Raw genomic sequence first — 18,799 nt, 5'->3', positions numbered from 1 at the left:
CAGGGAAATGCACCCTGGGGGTTACTGTAAAGATGGCAGCCTGCATGGTCCTTGGTGAATCCTTCTTCGCTTAGTGATTAGTTGAACCTAAAGGAAATAATTCCCCCATGAAGTAATCGAAATATGTTTCACTTACTTTGTTGTAGAGCACGCAGCCCCGCAGCACTGCGGCCACTACACGCGCGATTCAATAAAGGCACAGATTTATGGAATATTTCAAGGTAGGATAACATGGGGAGACTTTAGCTAAGTTATTCAAATAGATTACTAGTTGTCTAATAGCTGTTGGTTAGAAATTAACACGTTGGCCTGGAGCTTCCGAGCTTGAACCATTTTACACTGTTATCAAGTAGGATATCTATCAAACCTAATAATAAACACTGCTGCCAGTGACTGAGTCAGTGAGTCGAGTGACAATGACAGAGCTTTGTTTTCATTTGGCTTTATTAACGTGTAGTGACAGTACACTGACTGGTCCAGATGAATGTATACTGACCACTAGACAGACATCCTGACATGACATGACCTGTCATTAGCTCATGACTTAATAGCCTACAGTACACCCTGGCCTATACACAATATGGTTTATTTACTGTACATCCCTTATTCCCTTTGCCATTTTATTTCAGATCCAGGTTGTATGGATCACCAGGGTCCAATGCACACAGCTCCTGCCAACAACCCAGTAATGCTTTTAACCGCATTTGGAGCCTGGGCCAGAGAGCAGTCCGTCAGACCCACACCCGGTCGTCTAAAGCGCCACCCGGGGCTCTGAAGTATATCCTGGGGCCAGTGGCCCTCACCGTTTCTGCACGGCTATTTGGTCATGTCGCTTATTGTGAGGCAGACGTAAATAATAACACCCCGTTTGAAGTTGTAGGCAAAGAGGATGTGCCTGAGTTTCAATGGCATATCCTGTGGGAATTTGTCAAACCTCATCTCTTAGATCTGATTGGAGCTGTTGTGGTAAGCATTAGTCGACCTTCGATTAAAATCTGTGCCTGGGACCTGCTGTGATGTGAATGTGCTTAACTGTCATTACTTTTCTTTTGTTCAGCTTGCATTTGGTGCTGCCATCTTAAATATCCACATTCCCCTGATGTTGGGAAACTTGGTGAATATTGTGGCACGCTACTTGAGTGATCACGCAGGGGACTACGTGGCTGAGATCAGGGCACCTGCCCTTACGCTGCTTGGGCTGTACGGTGTCCAAGTAAGTTGATGAAAATGATGTGAAATGACAATTAGAAAGAACCAATGCCATTACTGTTCCAACGTTTCTGCATTATAACAGTGACAATTCGGATGAATAAGAAAAAATAGTGAACAATATGATCACTCTGACATTGCTTATACTAATTATCATCACCTATTTCACACAGGGTCTGTTGACTACTGGCTACATCATCCTGCTGTCCAGGGTTGGAGAGAGAGTAGCAGCAGACATGAGGAAGACCCTTTTCGCCTCGTTACTGAGGTACCTTTTCCCAGTAGACGGCAGTGACATCAAAGGGGCCTTCAGCCCCTGCCCTTTTTTTTTACCCATCTGTAAAACAACTGCCCTTTCCAGACCACGAATGCAGTACTATTTTACTATTGTGAAATAAATGCAAATGCCACTCCTTTCCATGCCATGCCGGAAGGCAGCATTCAGGAGAATTCCTTTTTTTTTTCACAAAGTCTCCTGAACTTGAACACAGCATTTCGCGTTGAACAAATTTGTTTAGAAATCCATGGCGTGAACCACTAGCTAAAGAGTGCTGGGTTATGCCCCGAAAATAGCTGCTAGTTAAGTTAAACCATAAAGCTGTCAATAGAATTGTCCACAGTGAAGACCTGGGATTGACCACAGTAATGGTCACCATGCCTGTTACCTTTTCTTAGGCAAGATGTGGCTTTCTTTGATGCCAATAAGACTGGTCAACTGGTGAACCGCTTGACTGCTGACATTCAGGAGTTCAAGTCATCTTTTAAATTGGTCATTTCTCAGGTATGATGTTTGCTTGCAGATAAAGTTTCTATGGAAATATGCCAACAATAAGTCATTACGATATGAATTTAACAAAAATACTTTCTTTATTGAGAAATCTGACAGATTTCTCAATAAAGAAAGTATTTTTGTACCTGTGGTGTGCGGGCTCCATCCATCATCTGCTACTGTTTTCTACCCAAGCAGCGATGACATGACATGAAATAAATAAAAAGTGTATTCCTAATGTTTACATTCCTGCGGTTTAGATACTTGTGAATGAATGCTACTTGTTGAAAACCTGAATGAATAGACAATTATTGAAGTGTGATACCAGGTGTACATAATACATTTACAAATATAAAGGGGTATTTCACTTTAAGACACTTCTGAATCATTTTATGTCTAGTTTTGTGGGCACCCCAGTCCGGTTTTCATTCAGAAATCAGACACACCACACCCCTCCTACAGTATATTAACCAGTTGTTACTTTAAACTTCATTTTGACCATGTCCTAATGTACTCTATGATGTTGTCCGGATTCCTAATGTGTGTGTTTAACCTTTTCCATTATACTTTTTTCCCATAAAAAAGGTAATTTTGAAAAACTACAGCATCATGCTTTAGAAGGACAATATCAGTCACCAGAACCATGTCTTTTCAATGAGTCTACATAGTTAAAATGGACTTTGAAGTTTATATGGGAATATCTCAAATTAATATCTATATATTGAATCGAGCAACTTAAAACGGTTTGGGGTGCACACAAACGCAGAGTAAGACGACCCTAGAAGTGTCTTAAAGTGAAATACCGCCTTCAGGTGTTCTAATTATTGGTTGTTTTACATTTTTACAGGGTCTACGGAGTGCTACACAGACAGTTGGCTGTTTTGTCTCCCTTTACTTCATCTCCCCCAAACTCACTGGCTTGACCGTAGTCGTCCTGCCCTGTCTAGTGGGAGCAGGGGCTTTTATTGGCTCGTTCCTTCGCAAGCTGTCACGCTCGGCTCAAGAACAGGTGTGACCCCAGCATTATTGTGCCTTTCATTGTCATTCTGTTGTCTGAAACATCCTGCTGTCTGAATCTGTGATAGCGTCTTGATTGTACTGTATGGAACTTTAGGTGTCGAAAGCGACAGGTGTGGCAGACGAGGCACTTGGCAACGTGCGAACAGTGAAAGCCTTTGCCATGGAAGAGCGAGAGCTGCTGTAAGTGAGATTTGTATAGACACATCCACAGAGGGGTGCCCTGGACGCGACCATTGCTGAGGTGTTCCATTTACTGATTACCTACACCTGTCCTACAGGCCCTAATCCATGGAGCAGTGCACCCCTCTGTGGATTTGTCTATCTATATACACTGTGCATCTGTTAAATCTTTCAATTTGCATTGTATTATTATTATTTATTTTTTCATTAAAGATTATATGCATTTGAAGTGGACAAGTCGTGTGAGATGAATGAAAGTCTTGGTACAGGGATTGCTGTTTTCCAAGGCCTGTCAAATGTTGCCCTAAACTGTGAGTGCATCTCTTTCTGTAATCTTTTTTTAATGTCACATTTTTCAGCTGACTGTTCAGTTCTGTTATTTTTGGCATAAAGTGTAAATATTAGATTACTGTGTCATTATTATTATTATTATTATTATTATTATTATTTTCATGTTGTATGCTGTTCACACAGGTATTGTTCTTGGAACTATTTTCGCCGGAGGATCTTTGATGGCCGGTAATGAATTGTCCCCTGGAGACCTCATGTCTTTCCTTGTAGCCTCTCAAACGGTCCAGAGGTAAGAGGTAGTTCCGTGTGGTCATGGTGAATCATTGCACAATGCACCGCACCACTGTACAACGGTCATGTACTGTAATCTGACATACTGTAGCTAATGTGTACACTCTACCCTCAGGTCTTTGGCTGGCATCTCTATCCTTTTTGGACAGGTGAGTGGGATAAGAAAGCATGAATCTGAGTGCTAACTGTAGAAATGCAATACACGTGCAGGTGGTATGAATTTAGGGGCGCAACACCTTATTGAACTAATGGATATAATTGATTATGAATCATATATTTAGTTAAATACAAAAATGTTTTATTTATTTATTTCAGCAATTTTAAATATACAGTATAAGGAGCATAAATGATGTCTATATTTTGAGCACATTTTTTCAAACAATTAAAAATAAGAAAGAAATGGGCTTCAGTAATCAACCTAAACAATTTAGTTGATTATAAAAAAAGGGATCAATTCGATAAGAAATCCATTTTGTTTTTCTTTAGTTTTTCCAAAGATGTTTAGTTTTTTACAAAACCTGTGCTTTATTATTATTATTATTATTACCGGTATATTTATTTTAAATTAATTGATAGAATACTCACTATGAAAATATTCGATGGTTGCTGCCCTAAATCAATTTTATTTATTTTTCTGTTCAACATTTCCTGTACAGATGGTGAGAGGCATGAGTTCTGGTGCCCGGGTTTTTGAGTATCTGGCTTTGAAACCTACTATTCCAAACTATGGGGGAGGACGCATTCCATTCAGTTCTCTTATGGGACGGGTTGACTTTATGAACATTTCATTCAGGTAAGAACCTTGCTTCATTAAACAATAATGGAATACTTCACCTTTGTTCAACCTACTCTCCATAATCAATTATTGAACTATGCATGAAAACAAATTTCACACTCACTAATAGTAATTTATGTTCTGATAGTTTCCATATATGGAACCTACTACCTTTCGCTTCCTGGACCACATGCTAAAATAGTAGCTAAGGTTGTAGCATCAATAACCTTGTAAAAAAAAGTTTGAATCACCTGAGATAATGTCATTGCATGGCAGGTACATTTTTATCCTCAGTCCATCTCTGAGGCATTAGTGAGCAGGAGATATATTCAAATAACGTTAATTGTTTCTTTAATATACATTTTCTGGGTAACGTTCATATATGTTATTTGTTATGTGAATGTGTATAGCTATCCAACCAGGCCTGGTCACGAGATCTTGAAGAACTTCAACTTAACACTACCCCCTTCTAAAACTATTGCTATTGTTGGCGAATCTGGGGGAGGTAAGTACATATTCAGCTCGTAATCACAGTCTTACTGCCTGCCAAAACTGCGTGTAACTGCTGTTTGTGTTACAAAGCGTGTAAATGTTTCATCCCATGGAACGCAGGAAAGTCCACAGTGGCGTCCTTGATGGAGCGTTTTTATGATCCAACCAGTGGTGTTGTTATGTTGGATGGGCTTGACATTCGGACACTTGACCCATCATGGCTCAGAGGACAAGTTATTGGCTATATTAATCAGGTAATAATACTTTTTCTATATTTATAGAAGCATAAAGTGAAATGTAGTTACGCTTTTCCCACCAAAATCATCATTAGAATTGGGAAAACCCACAACAAGAAAGGAACATTCAATTCGCTCTCTCTGCAGTAGTCTTATGAGTCTTGTTTAATGATTAGGTTCCACAGCAGCAGTCCCACAACAAATTGATTATTGACAAGGATGTCTTTCTGTTGTGTTTTGTTTTTTGTTCTGGTTTGTCTCATTCTACGTCACAAATGCACCAGATATGGGCACAAAACCCGTTACAGGAGATATGTCCCCCATAACATTACAAATAAAAGTATGTCTATCATCTTAGCCAGTGTGCTTTCTGCTCTAGAGGGGCGGGCGCGCTTGGAGCAAGCGCTGGAGAATATTGGTTCACCGATCAGAAATACACTTCACAAATAAGTGTCAATTTCATTATGCTTTAAGTAGCATGTGACAAGTCAACCTAGGGGGTTTTCATGATTCTGAATCCATTCCAAGCATTAGTTTTGCACAAAAATCACAAATGTGATGAAATGTGATGAGGCACATTTGGGCAAATGGCTATGGTCGTGTTTTTTGTGCAAAACTAGTGTTTTTTGTGCAAAACTAATGCTTGGAATGGATTCAGAATCATGAATAAAAAAGACTATATACCAAAGGACTATATTTCCTCTTCCCTCAAATAAAAAGTAGCTCTCTCATACAGTAGCATGGTGCCAGATAAATTAGCAAAAATGTGCATTAATGTTTCCATCACTGCCAATCGAAGCTAGGAGCCGATAAATATCAGTGACTGACTGATTTGAGCTGGGATTGAATGTTGATTGTAACCTGGGGGGGGGGGGGGGGTTCAGGACAGCAGGTTTTTCATACCTGTTTTTTGTTGTCTTAACTGTCTTTGTAGGAGCCAGTGTTGTTTGGCTCCACTGTGATGGAGAACATACGCTTCGGGAAGCCTGAGGCCTCTGACGTCGAGGTCATCAACGCTGCCAAGCAGGCCAATGCTGACCGCTTCATCACAGGCTTCCCAGAGGGCTATAACACTGTGGTCGGTATGTACACTAATTAAAGGGATCGTGACATAAACATTATTTTTGGTTTGTTTTCTGAGCTCTATTGCACCCAAAGAAAACCCTGAACTTTTAACATTCAGTAGATTTTCTGTGGTCTGGGGTTTTCTGGCTCAAACAAGTGCTCTGATTAGCCTGTGGACTGTGAGGTAAGTGTCCAGAACAATTTGCGAGCAAATGTCACTGTTGAGGGATGATTGCCTGTTTTCATTGCAGCTCAAAAGGCTTCAGACCGCAGAAAATCCACTGAATGTTCAGGTTGTGTGGGTGTAATTGAGGTTATAAGAAAACCAAATAAATAAATGAAAATGTACAGTATGTCATGAAACCTTTAACGTTTTTTTTAAACACCTGATTTCAAATTGTATGCCATATGAGCACCAGTGTTCTAGATTAAAATGTATTGACACGTTGCCTTTTCTCTGTGGATGCCCAGGCGAACGTGGAGTGACACTATCTGGCGGTCAGAAACAGCGTATCGCCATTGCCCGCGCCTTGATTAAAAACCCCACCATCCTGGTGTTGGACGAGGCCACTAGTGCTCTGGACGCAGAGTCGGAGCGAGTGGTGCAGGAGGCTCTGGACAGGGCCACCAAGGGTCGCACGGTGCTCATCATCGCCCATCGACTCAGCACCATTCAGGGAGCCGACCTCATCTGTGTCATGAGCAATGGCCGCATTGTGGAGGTGAGGAAGCAGACGGATCATTAGATGAACATGTTACGAGTGTCAGAGTCTTGCACGTTTTATTGCCTTGCTAGTTTCTTAAGGCTTTAGGCTCACTGGTGCTTTTTTTAAATTGCACTGTCTAATGTACATCAGCAGTTAAATCTTAACACCTACTGTATGTATTGTTTTGCCCCCAAGGCTGGGACACATCTGGAGCTGCTCAACAGAGGAGGACTATATTCTGATCTGATCCGCAGGCAAACAACAGCCGAGGGACAGAAATGACCAAGAAAAATAAATGGTGTGTGTGATAGTACTGTCAGTTAAAATCCAATGGGAAGTCTTGCTAGTGATGGTCAGATGTTCAAAGTCCATTTGTACCTACAGTATGTGAATGTCTATTGTAGTTGGTACCTTCTGGTGTTCATTGGGGTTTGATTATTGTTCATGAACACTGTTGTACAGTATTTAATTTAAAGGTTTTTGCAGGATTCTTTTGCCATGTCCTGCGTAGAATTATTGTTTTTGATAAAGAACACAATGTAGTCATTGATTAAGAAAATAAATCATACTTTTAAGTAAAACATATGACTGTTTTCTTTCCCCCTTTTAAGTGCTATGACACAGTTTTCTTTTAGATAATCAGTGTAGCTGAGTAGTGTTACCTGGATGAAACCTGCATAATGAGAGTAGTACTGTAGATCGGTGCAACATGTAATGTGGGCTATAAAAAGCCATGTACTCAAACTACACACAACATGAGGATCACATTGCTATTTGAAAATATGAACAAACAAACCAAATAAGGGGGTGACCTGATAGCTGAGTGGTTAGGTTGCGTGTCACATGTGCTCTAATTACTCAGGGGGTCTAGTAATGCCTGGCGGCATGTTACCTTTGATGTTACTCTCCTACTCCTTTCTCTGTGTTTCCTGGCTCTCTTCACTGTGACTATGAAATAACATAAAAAGAAAGAATACATACACTTTTTGGGTAGAGGCCTGGTCAGTGGGCACTTGATGTGTCAAGTCTTCCCGGAAAACTGCACTATTTGGGGATAAGAGAGGGACACATATTAAAGGAAGCCAAAAGTTCTTAGGACAAACATTTATCTTACTATGCAATGGGTAGTTTCTTAGAGAACAAACCAAGTTAATCGATTAAATAATTGATTATTTGATATTTACTGTAGTGTACATTATGGATACAGAAAACTCTCACACACACACACACACACACACACACACTCCTGCATTTGACTAACTAACTACTTAGAAGATGGTCTGCTTTCCTGTTATGGTGGACAACACCCTGATTGAGCATTACACTTGTTTACAACAGGGTTCACCATTTTCTGTAAATTCTTCTGTCTCTGACCCAGCGCTCCCATGAAAACCGTTATCTATATTTATTGTTCCACTACCTGCATGTTCTGAAGGTCTGGGTCTTATTCTCTAAGGTCTGGGTGCAATTCATAATTTAGCCTCTAGATGTCAAGTTTGCATGATCTCTCAGCCAACCAACCACTGATCCAACAGTCGTCTCGCGAGATGAAGTGACTTCTAGTGCCCAGAGCTCTTCTACATTAGCTAGCAAAACATCAAACCCAAAGCTGGATTTTGCGCGGTTACTTGTTTGCTGGCTGAATATAGGCTAGTGTTATTGGCCAAACATGCAGAAATATGAAAAGCTTGAAAAAATTGGAGAGGGTAAGATCAATACTGCTTTTTTTTTACTCCACAAAGCTAACGTCTGATTTAGCTAGCTTGATATAGCTCAATTTGCATATTGCAGGGAGATAATTCTACTGACTGAGGATAACAGATATTGTGTCATCATGTATTCATTACAATGGAAGTAACAATTATCGTACTGTGAGAGAGGATGTCTGCTTTTGGGGTCAGCTTTACGTTATACAGTAGTCATACTCGATGATTTCTTTATTTTCTCCCGAAGGGACTTATGGTACTGTGTTCAAGGCTAAAAACAGAGAAACCCACGAAATCGTGGCTTTGAAAAGGGTTAGACTGGATGACGACGATGAGGTATGTATATATATATATATATTTATATATATGGATTATGGATTCATAATAAACACACTGATGTTTAATTCCCTTGTTGACCAGCATGCCCATTTCATTTGAGCTTTCATGGTACTTTCAGGGGGTGCCAAGTTCTGCACTGAGAGAAATATGTCTCCTGAAAGAGCTGAAACATAAAAACATTGTCAGGTCAGTATTATTTGCCCCCGAAAATGGATCTTAATTGCGGTTGACTGTACGTGGTTCAAGCTGCCTGGAAGTCAGTGAGTGTTATTCATGGAGAATGCTCTTGTTTTCCCCAGGCTACATGATGTTTTACACAGTGATAAGAAGTTAACCTTGGTTTTTGAATATTGTGATCAGGTAAAGAGAACCTGTCTCATTTGTTTTACTCTCAGTACGTTATGTTGATGATCAAAAATAAGCGTGACTGAAGGAGATTGACTTAGTTGAGACCTCTAATTCCAGGACTTGAAGAAGTATTTTGACAGTTGCAATGGGGATCTAGATCCAGAAACTGTGAAGGTGAGACATTGTACATTTGAATTGACAGTGGGGGGGGGGATTACATTTTGAATGGCATAGTTTCCAGCATGTAATCAATATTTATTCATAGGTTAGCATTCAATTACTTTGAATGTAATCTTTAAACTTGCTGTCATGAACCTTTGACTTTCTCTCTCACGTGCAGTCATTTATGTACCAGCTGTTGAAGGGCCTTGCGTTCTGCCACAGTCGAAATGTTCTCCACAGAGACCTTAAGCCACAGAATCTTCTCATAAACAGAGTGAGTATAATGCTGCTGAACCTTGACAGTTAGGGGGGTTAGCTAGCAATTATTCATTGCTGTGCAGGCAAATCATTTATTTTTCCCCATGCCTAATTGTTGCCTGTCATGCTAAACTGAAGGCTTGAAGAAGGACACATCATGTTAATTCTTTGTGTGATTCATGACTTATTGTTCAAGTCAATGTGCAATCAAATTCAAAACACATGTCACAGGTATTGCAAAACCTAAGGCGATGAAAAGGTTGTAGGCTTTATTCAGACTGCAGGCAAATCCGATTAGTTCCTCATAGTGATGCACCGAATATTCGTCCGCAGAAAGTATTCGGACGAAAATGTCTAAACATGCATTTTCGGCCTATTCGGTTTCGGCCGATATATCACCATAATCATGTCTTTTGCCATAATCGGGCAGCAATGGTAGGAAAAAAATTATATAATATTAGTCATATATTAGTCAACTGTTTCCTATATTCGGTATTCGGTTTCGGCCAAGAATTTCCCTTTCGGTGCATCCCTCACATAATGTGTTGGGCAGACTAAACTGTTCAGACTGTGATTTGCAAGTGATCGGATCAGATTTGTGTATTTTAGACATCATAGATGGTATCGGCACAGGTTGCTTTGGTAACGAAGTAACAACATACTTTAAGGCGTGGCGTGAGCATTGCTTTTATACTGCCGCTCGCTCCACGAAAATAGCCGATCTTGGAGTAAACAACGTGTTGCACCGTGAATCTGTGATGATGACTATGTTGTTTGGAATTTGGTTGTACATTATCTTGAACAATATCTAATGCAATTATAAATCATGCTTGAGTGTACAGACTGAGACGCATCTTTAGGAATCAGATATTTTATTTATTTAAAAAAAATCTGCTTCCATGTTATTCTTTTCTTTTTTTTTTGCTATTCAGACAAACACAAATCTGATCCCAATCTCTATAGACAAAACATCTCATTTGGTCTGCCAATCTGGACATAACCTTTAGTGTCTTATTGCAAGATTTTCCATCACTGTTGTTTTATCTCCAGAATGGGGAATTGAAGCTGGCTGACTTTGGGTTGGCTCGAGCCTTTGGGATTCCAGTGAGGTGTTACTCTGCTGAGGTATGCATTTTCTGTTCACTAAAGAGCTGGAGAGACAGGAGTTACCCCTGACCAAAGGCTTGTGACTCGACAGCAATGGTTACTATGGGACAATATCTATTAAACATAATTCTATGATTAACCCATTTAGACCCATTTTCTATGTCAGTCGTTCTCAAACATTTTCATGTCAAGGACCCCCAGAATTATCTGCATTTGGCCATGGACCCCCATCTGAAAATATGTTGTTCCAGGGACCCCCCAGAAGCAAAGATTTGAGTTAAAGTTTGCTCTGAAAGAATATATATTCAAAGATTTGTAGCACATTTTCACGATTTTTCAAAAATAGCAGATCTACAAGCTCGTAGCGCGGCTTGTTGATCTGCTATTTTTCAATAGCTAAACTATAACATAATGCTTAAAAAACCAAAAGGGGTTCCCGCCCAGAATGGGTTAAGACCTGATTATAATGTCTTCTAAATCTTGACATTTTTCTGAAAAACCTATGTGTGGTTTTCAAACTTTTGCATGTCAAGGACCCCCAGAATGATAAGTATTTGGCTGCAGACCCCCATCTAAAAATAGCAAATAGCAGATCTACAAGCTTGTATCGCGGCACTCGGTGCCACGCTATGAGCTTGTAGATCTGCTATTTTTTCAACAGATACAGTTTTAAATAATGGTTAAAGTGGTTATAAGCTATAAGGTGACACAGATGCATCCTCGGGTCTAAATGGGCTAAAATCTGACAAATTATCCTTTTTATATTTGTCGTCTTGTTGAAGGAACAAACCTATCTTTTTGAAAATGTTATGATCAATTACAATCCCTACCTTTTGTTTAATATATATGTGAAGTTGCCCGAGGGCCAAGGCTCCAAAAACAGTCAGCGATGCTTTTTGGTGGCTTTTATTTCTCAAAACCTCTTCAAAATAATACCGGCCAAAATACAAAATAAAGAACTCAAAAATACTTAAGGTACAACGTAGGAAAAAGGAAAAATAACAAACTACACTAGGCTATGCCCATGACATGGGCCCTAGCAGCTCTCTCACAGGGCTGTCAGCATGATGCCTGCCCCAGCATAACTGACTAGCTCTGGCTGCAGTCTCCTCTTTATAGGAGAGGATCCTACCACCCACAGCGAAGCAATTAAATATAAACAGTAGATCTACAAGCTCACCCCTATCAGCTGAACCTGAATAGGTAACCCCACACCTAGATGTTCTATTTTAGATTATACATCATATGGGGTTACATTCATTTCCCCCGATAATAGACATACTTTACACTTGACATTGTGGAACACCCCTACTCCTCAACAGTACTTGGCACCTTCCCCCCTTCTTAAAGTGCCAGCACTGGAAAGGCCATACAAACACTGAGGTTGCAATAAACACAGGTTAATAAACGGAATGTTTTCCCTTTGTGTATCATTTCATTTGTACATCCTGTAAATGCATACATCAACAGTATTGACATTATATGATATGATTATATGGACCTGTCTTCCCCACTACCCACAGTCTGTGTGGTGTGTGCGTGCGTGCAATGTCCTTAATCAGTGTGTGTGTGTGTGTGTATAGGGCACAGGCTGCCCCGTGACAATATATATATATATATATCTTGCAGTACTTCCACCAAATTATGTAGTGAACCATCTGTGCTCTTCTCCAGGTGGTGACATTATGGTACCGGCCTCCAGATGTCCTCTTCGGTGCTAAACTCTATTCTACCTCAATTGACATGTGGTCTGCTGGTTGCATTTTTGCAGGTTTGTCATTGAGCCTTAGTACATGCTATATTAATGAAACCATCATGTAATGTATTGGTTGAATCTGTGTTTTTGTATGTTCAGAACCTGAAGTGTGACTCATTCACTGTTATTTAGAGTTGGCAAATGCAGGGAGACCATTATTCCCTGGGAATGATGTGGATGACCAGTTGAAGAGAATCTTCAGATATCCTTTTGACCTTTTTTATTAGTAAATAATTTATTCATTTATTTATCTGACCTTCTTCAATGTTGTCAATGGTTTTGCTTTTATTTCCCGTTGCTCCCGTGTGCCTCGTTTTAACTTGATGGGTTTTATATTGTTGTTTCACTGTACAGCACGTTGTAACTTTGTTTTGAAAGGTGCTTTATAAATAAAATGTGTACTCGCTAGGCCTAGTAATATTTTTTTTATATTTAGTTTAAAATCTGATTAGGACAGACAAGTAGATAATGCCGACATGTTCATGTTTGGGTGAGTTATTCCACCAGGTCTGACGGTCTACTTATAATAGTGTTAGTTACATGTTTCAATTTGTCTGTTGTGAACGCTTTCCTTTAACTCCATGCTCACATTGTTGGGTACACCAACTGAAGAACAGTGGCAGACAATGACAAAACTCCCGGATTACAAGGTAAACCTTTGATGCCATACACCAGACCCGGCAAGTGTGTCACCGCCAAAAAGCTGTGCCCTGAATATTTCCAGATTGTCCGACATATAATCAAAACCAAAGATTGGATAGAGATGCCAAATGCTATCGGCTCATTTTACTGTAGGTCACATTCTATATAGGCTTACAATGGCGATGATTCCTTCAAAAAGGAACGAGGCTTTGCGTTGACGTCTTGCCAGTCTGTTTTATATGCCTATGTTGGACCAAAGCTGTTGAGCAGTATGTATGTATATGTATTTAGTCACAAGTTTGTTATACTCAATGTAAAAAGAATATGGCAGATCTACAAGCTCATAACTCATCACATTTTGGTGTGTTGTTAGCTTGTAGCTCAGCTACCTTCACTACTTTCACTGCATAATGCTCGTTAACTGCGTCTTTGATAGCTAACTGAAGCAGATGAATTGGGCATCGCATGTGTAAACTTGACACGGTTAAGTACTGGTTTAGCCTCTAGTCTACATTAGTAACCGCGTCCACTTGGTTTTGCGAGAGCTGAGAGCGCAGGTTCCTCTGCAATTTCCTCCACCACTTCATCATCATCTTTCTCCTCTTCTTCAGCGTCAAGGAGGATGTTAAATGTGATCATGTTGCTGGCACTGTCGGTCGCCACACGAATCACGCGTTTTGATGAATGTTCCAAATTCTCAGCACACTTTCATACTTTTGGTAGATCGTGCGCTCTGCACACACTAAATCCAAGCGTTTAGGTTCTAAACACGTGTGCACTGAGCGACTCGGAGTGGACCCATTGTAAAACCCGCTCGGCTCTCCATTCAAAATCCACCTGCTCCACTCCTTGCGCCGCTCACGCTCGGCGCCACTCACATGCTCTGGTCCTACCTAGAGCAATGATATATTTCAAAAATGTTTGTAGTGAATTGCTGCTTTTCTGCACCTCTCTCCTCTCCACCTATAGCCGTACCCAATGTATCCAGCCACCACCTCGTTGGTGAACGTGGTCCCCAAACTCAGTAGCACAGGACGGGATCTATTGCAGGTAATGCGTTTAGAAACCCATTTAGACTAGATTCTTCTAAAACAGTTTTCAGAAAAAAACCTGTGTTTCTATATCAGTAGTGGTTCTCAAACTATTTCATGTCAAGGACCCCAAAAATCGTGCAGATTATAGCCTATGCTGCATATATATGCCATATTCAGGTTCATATATGTGCATATAATGTTGATAAATAGGAAATGTATGTCTCTATATAGCTCTAAATTTATATTTCCATGTGGGGGGTGTGTCAGCTAGGTCAGGAGGTAACAGGGGGGTGCATGCCCATAAATGTTTGGGAACCGCTGGTCTACAAGAATATCATTTAGATATATAGCTATCTTAAATATTGTTACGGTGTACAAGGGTTGACTGCACAAGCATTTGGTAGGTATGGCTGGCTGTGCGTTGTACTAACGATGTTCCTTTGTCGCTTCCTTTGTTCTTTGCCCAGAATCTGTTGAAATGTAATCCGGTCCAAAGGATCTCTGCCGAAGAGGCCTTGCAGCATCCCTACTTCGCCGACTTCTGCCCTCCATAATGCTTAATTGCCATCTACTGAACCACAGCTGCCATAATCAATCGTCCTTCACTCTGGTGGTCATTAGGACCAGTCCATACACAATAACACTCCCCCCTACATCACTCTGTTGTGCCTCCTTGTGGAGCAATGTCCTGGTGGCCTATAGCTTTTAGTCGGGTGCAAGCCAGTCTGTCTTTTCTCGGTCTCATTAGGTAACGTAATCCTTTTGAACTCTAACCTCCGTAGGCTCTACAGTTCTCAACCACAACGCCCTAATTTGCTCCTACATGATAGCAAATTTCAATGTGTGCTGTTATCTCCATTTGAGTCTAACGGTGAGCTATCAAAATATGCGGTCAGCTCAAATGTCGACGTGCATCTCTTACTTAATGTTACATTGAGAACATAGTTTAAAATGTATGCTGTTAAACACAAATGTTTGTAATGTGACAGCTTTATTTTTTTAGTTTTATTGTAATATTTCATGTTTATGAAATGTTAATAATTAGGTTCTTAAAGTCATAATGTGCAACATATATATATTCATTTTCTTTCTTTGGCAAAGTCAAAGTCGTACGATTAGTCACACACGTTACCGCAGTGAAATTTGTTCTCCGCATTTGACCCATCTCTTGGAGCGGTGAGCCTCAGTGTGCCCCGCGCTCTGGAATCATTAGTTGATTTGACCCCCCAAGACAGACAGACTTGTAGTGTGTACTGTAGTGTACACACAACCTTTCCAACTGCTTTTAATAAACGATTGTATACCGTAATATAATTGGAAGTGGAAAAAGAAAAGAACGTGTTTCTCAGGCTTTACTTTTGTTTTGTTTTTGCACTTTGTAAAATGGCAGTTCCATTCTACAGTAAATAATTTGCGTATATCAAGTATGTTTAACACTGAGAGACAGGTGGTTCAATCAAGAGCCACTTCAGCCCTTTTGCAACCAGATCTTATTTTAATGTTTGGGAGACATATATTAGTATTTCAAAGTGTATGTGATGGACACTGGTCTCACTGTGCTGTCACTACTACAATGACCACAATGCTTTGCTGCACTCACCCCGCCTTGTGGAGAGGGAGTGGGCTGTCTTAGACTGCACCCACACAGTAGTCACGAAGATGCCAAATGCCGCAAGCGGCAGGTGTCTCTTCCTGGTTTTTAGACGGCTGGAGGATGGATGACGACGCTGGAGGCAAGCGTTTCTAGTTTTCTGGCCGACGCGGCCTTTTGCAGCGTGGGTGGAGCTTCATTTTCATGCACCAGCTGTTTAAAAAAAACAGGAAGAGACGTCTGACGCTCAACTTTTGGCATCTGTGAATCTGCTGTGTGGAATGTGGATGCACCCTTACCGTCTGGGCAGACCTTAGCGCAGTGATACTCAACCTCAGGCCCGCGGGCCACATCAGGCCCGCGGGACCATTATGACTGGCCCACCAATGAAAATCTAAAAAAAAAGAAGAAAAAATCTGGAAAATGAAATAAAAATAAATAAATCTGAATGAAGTTATCTTTAATTACATTATTATAAGTAATACTATTAGAGTTGTACTATTACTCGAACGAAAATAAAAGCTTGGGGGGGGGGGGGGGGGGGAGATGCAATGCAAATGAAAGACATATACTGTGTATCCCTATTCCCTGACATAATTTTATAGCTAAACGGACAGAATTCTATTTTATTTGAATGATGAAACCCAGCTGCCATTAATAGTTGGAAATTGCGGAAATGGTAATTGCGGAAATGGTGGAAATGGAAATTGCGGAAATGGTAATTGCGGAAATTTTATCTACTGGCCCCTGGCCCCTTGCCATTTTTGTAATGTGGCCCACAGGTAAATCTATTTGAGTATCCCTGCCTTAGCGCACAGCCGTGGACAGAAGAAGCTGTCTTTTACGTCATTTCCGAGTTTTTAGACAGCTGGTGGATGGAAAAGAAGCTCCGTTTCCGGGAATCTGTCCGTCACGTCTGCCCAGGGGGTTACTGAGACCAGTGTCCATGACATCACTGGCACATTGAAATAACAAACATCATTAAAATAAGATCTGGTTGCAAAAGGGGTGAAGTGGCCCTTTAATGAATGGGCCAACATAGATTCAGAGAGGACCATGAGTGAGTTGTTGCATTTTTTTTAACATTATCTTTTCTCATTAACCCGATATGTTTTAGCTCATTAAAGATGAGCTTTTGTAATAGTGAGAGGTAAAAAAAAAAAAAAGAAAACTAAAAAAACACCTGTATTCTCATTTAATGATTGTTTTTCACCACTTGCTATGCAGTATGTGTATTTTGGCTACTTAATTTGGTTACGAGCTTACAAAATGTGCAGTGTTATTTTACTTGTTTATTGTTACTCCCCCCCCCCCCCCCCCCCAAAAAAAATCCTATATTACGAGTTGTCTTTGAAGTCGTTAAATAGGGGAAATGTTTATTTTCATTTTGCTGATGTAAGACAAGAAAGGAATGCATGTATTTATTGATAATTGAATGTTGGCTTTTTTTGCATTGTCATTTCTTTTCTATATACAGCTTTTCATTTGGTACAGAGGCTCTTCATTAAGTAATGAAACATGACACTCAGATCTACAAGCATTTCTATTTGTAGTCATGGTTGATGCCATTTTCGTGGTGGGTACAAGACGGCCAGACTGCTGTAATCCTGCAGCAGTTTGTATTAAATAGCACTGCTTTAATTTTGAATGAAGAGTCGACTTTGCACTTTCCTAGTATTCCTCTTGGTTTCATTAGTAGAACTTGGGTCATGTTTTGGACGAATACTGTCGCTGGTCTTTTGAACCCCAATGGTTCCAAAAATCCAATAAAGTGGCCACAAATACACCAATTTATCTGCGTCTGAAAGTCATGTACATTTGCTCATAATGAATGCAACGGGCTGTCGCAATCGACTAAACACATTGGAGCTGCGTTAAGAAAATGTTTCCATAAGACTGAGAATGTTAGACTTGGTTGAGAGAGTTAACTATTTAATATGTACCACAGAGTTGAAATCACAAATCTACGATTGAACGCACATACAAATTATGTTAACCAGATGAAGCAAGTCCACTGCCCTAGCATTGTTTTCATTAAATATACAAAGTGTTGCCAGTAAGAGCCAGTCCTACAGGACCCACTGCAATTAAACTCGCTGCAATTACATATTTAATAAAATAAAATGGCCCGTTAACGTTGCAGTTATAAACGTTATACCTTCCTATTTATTGCACAATCCCAAGCGTGGTTTGTGAGAGATTTTATAAAGATTGAATACATTGTATACCTCAGGGTGTGTAGCTCAGCCACTTTGTTTCATCTGGCTTCAAAGTACAGACAATACAAAGTCAATAACATGGCTAGTAAATACATAGGAGCACAGAGACACTTGAAATATACACTGGTCATGCAGAAGAAAATGTGTGATGTGCAATATTGTACGAACAAAATAATTCAACGGCATTGGCTGACAGATAATGTACTACTACTGTACTAATATTGTCATATACTACTTGGTTATATTATATATATATACACACACACACAATTTAAAACAATATCTAAATTAAATTATGCTTTAGTGATATTGTTCCTGCCTGCCGTTACATACTGCCAATCAGGTGAAGAAATCACAGACTGAGGCTTTAAACGAGAGCTTGTAGAATAGGCTACTTTGGCTTAATCACTTATGCCTAAATAGAAGAAATGCTGGCATCTCCAGAATCCAAATGACTGAAATCAGTCACTTTATTCCATGAGCCTCACATCTGTATGCAAATGACAGAACTCTGACTGGAGAGGGGGTCTGGGAGGTGGAGTGAGTCGATAGGTCATTAATCATTTACAATGTCTTGATGGAAAGGAATATTTCAAGAAAGC

At 40.1% G+C, this 18,799-nt stretch overlaps 2 protein-coding genes across 2 annotated transcripts; both read left to right on the top strand.

The window, feature by feature from the left end:
- Nucleotides 1-32: 32 nt before the first annotated feature.
- On the top strand, nucleotides 33-7,610 carry abcb8 (ATP-binding cassette, sub-family B (MDR/TAP), member 8). Its single transcript, XM_080777665.1, has 16 exons — nucleotides 33-221; nucleotides 630-966; nucleotides 1,058-1,213; nucleotides 1,383-1,477; nucleotides 1,885-1,990; nucleotides 2,826-2,987; nucleotides 3,093-3,178; nucleotides 3,392-3,489; nucleotides 3,653-3,758; nucleotides 3,876-3,909; nucleotides 4,417-4,553; nucleotides 4,946-5,040; nucleotides 5,148-5,281; nucleotides 6,198-6,345; nucleotides 6,800-7,050; nucleotides 7,231-7,610. Exons 1-16 carry the CDS (start codon nucleotides 124-126, stop codon nucleotides 7,315-7,317), a joined length of 2,130 nt encoding a protein of 709 aa, XP_080633791.1. The 5' UTR covers nucleotides 33-123; the 3' UTR covers nucleotides 7,318-7,610.
- A 972-nt stretch (nucleotides 7,611-8,582) lies between these two features.
- cdk5 (cyclin dependent kinase 5) lies at nucleotides 8,583-17,125 on the top strand. Its single transcript, XM_080778760.1, has 12 exons — nucleotides 8,583-8,741; nucleotides 8,989-9,077; nucleotides 9,199-9,266; nucleotides 9,380-9,440; nucleotides 9,546-9,602; nucleotides 9,769-9,864; nucleotides 10,899-10,973; nucleotides 12,630-12,726; nucleotides 12,844-12,915; nucleotides 13,303-13,361; nucleotides 14,323-14,403; nucleotides 14,855-17,125. The coding sequence occupies exons 1-12, from the start codon at nucleotides 8,705-8,707 to the stop codon at nucleotides 14,939-14,941; spliced, it is 879 nt and encodes a 292-aa protein (XP_080634886.1). The 5' UTR covers nucleotides 8,583-8,704; the 3' UTR covers nucleotides 14,942-17,125.
- Nucleotides 17,126-18,799: the final 1,674 nt, after the last annotated feature.

This window comes from Protomyctophum bolini (assembly GCF_963924005.1).
Source record: "Protomyctophum bolini genome assembly, chromosome: 12".
NCBI classification, from domain to species: domain Eukaryota; kingdom Metazoa; phylum Chordata; class Actinopteri; order Myctophiformes; family Myctophidae; genus Protomyctophum; species Protomyctophum bolini.
This window is presented reverse-complemented; position numbering and strand designations above follow the sequence as displayed.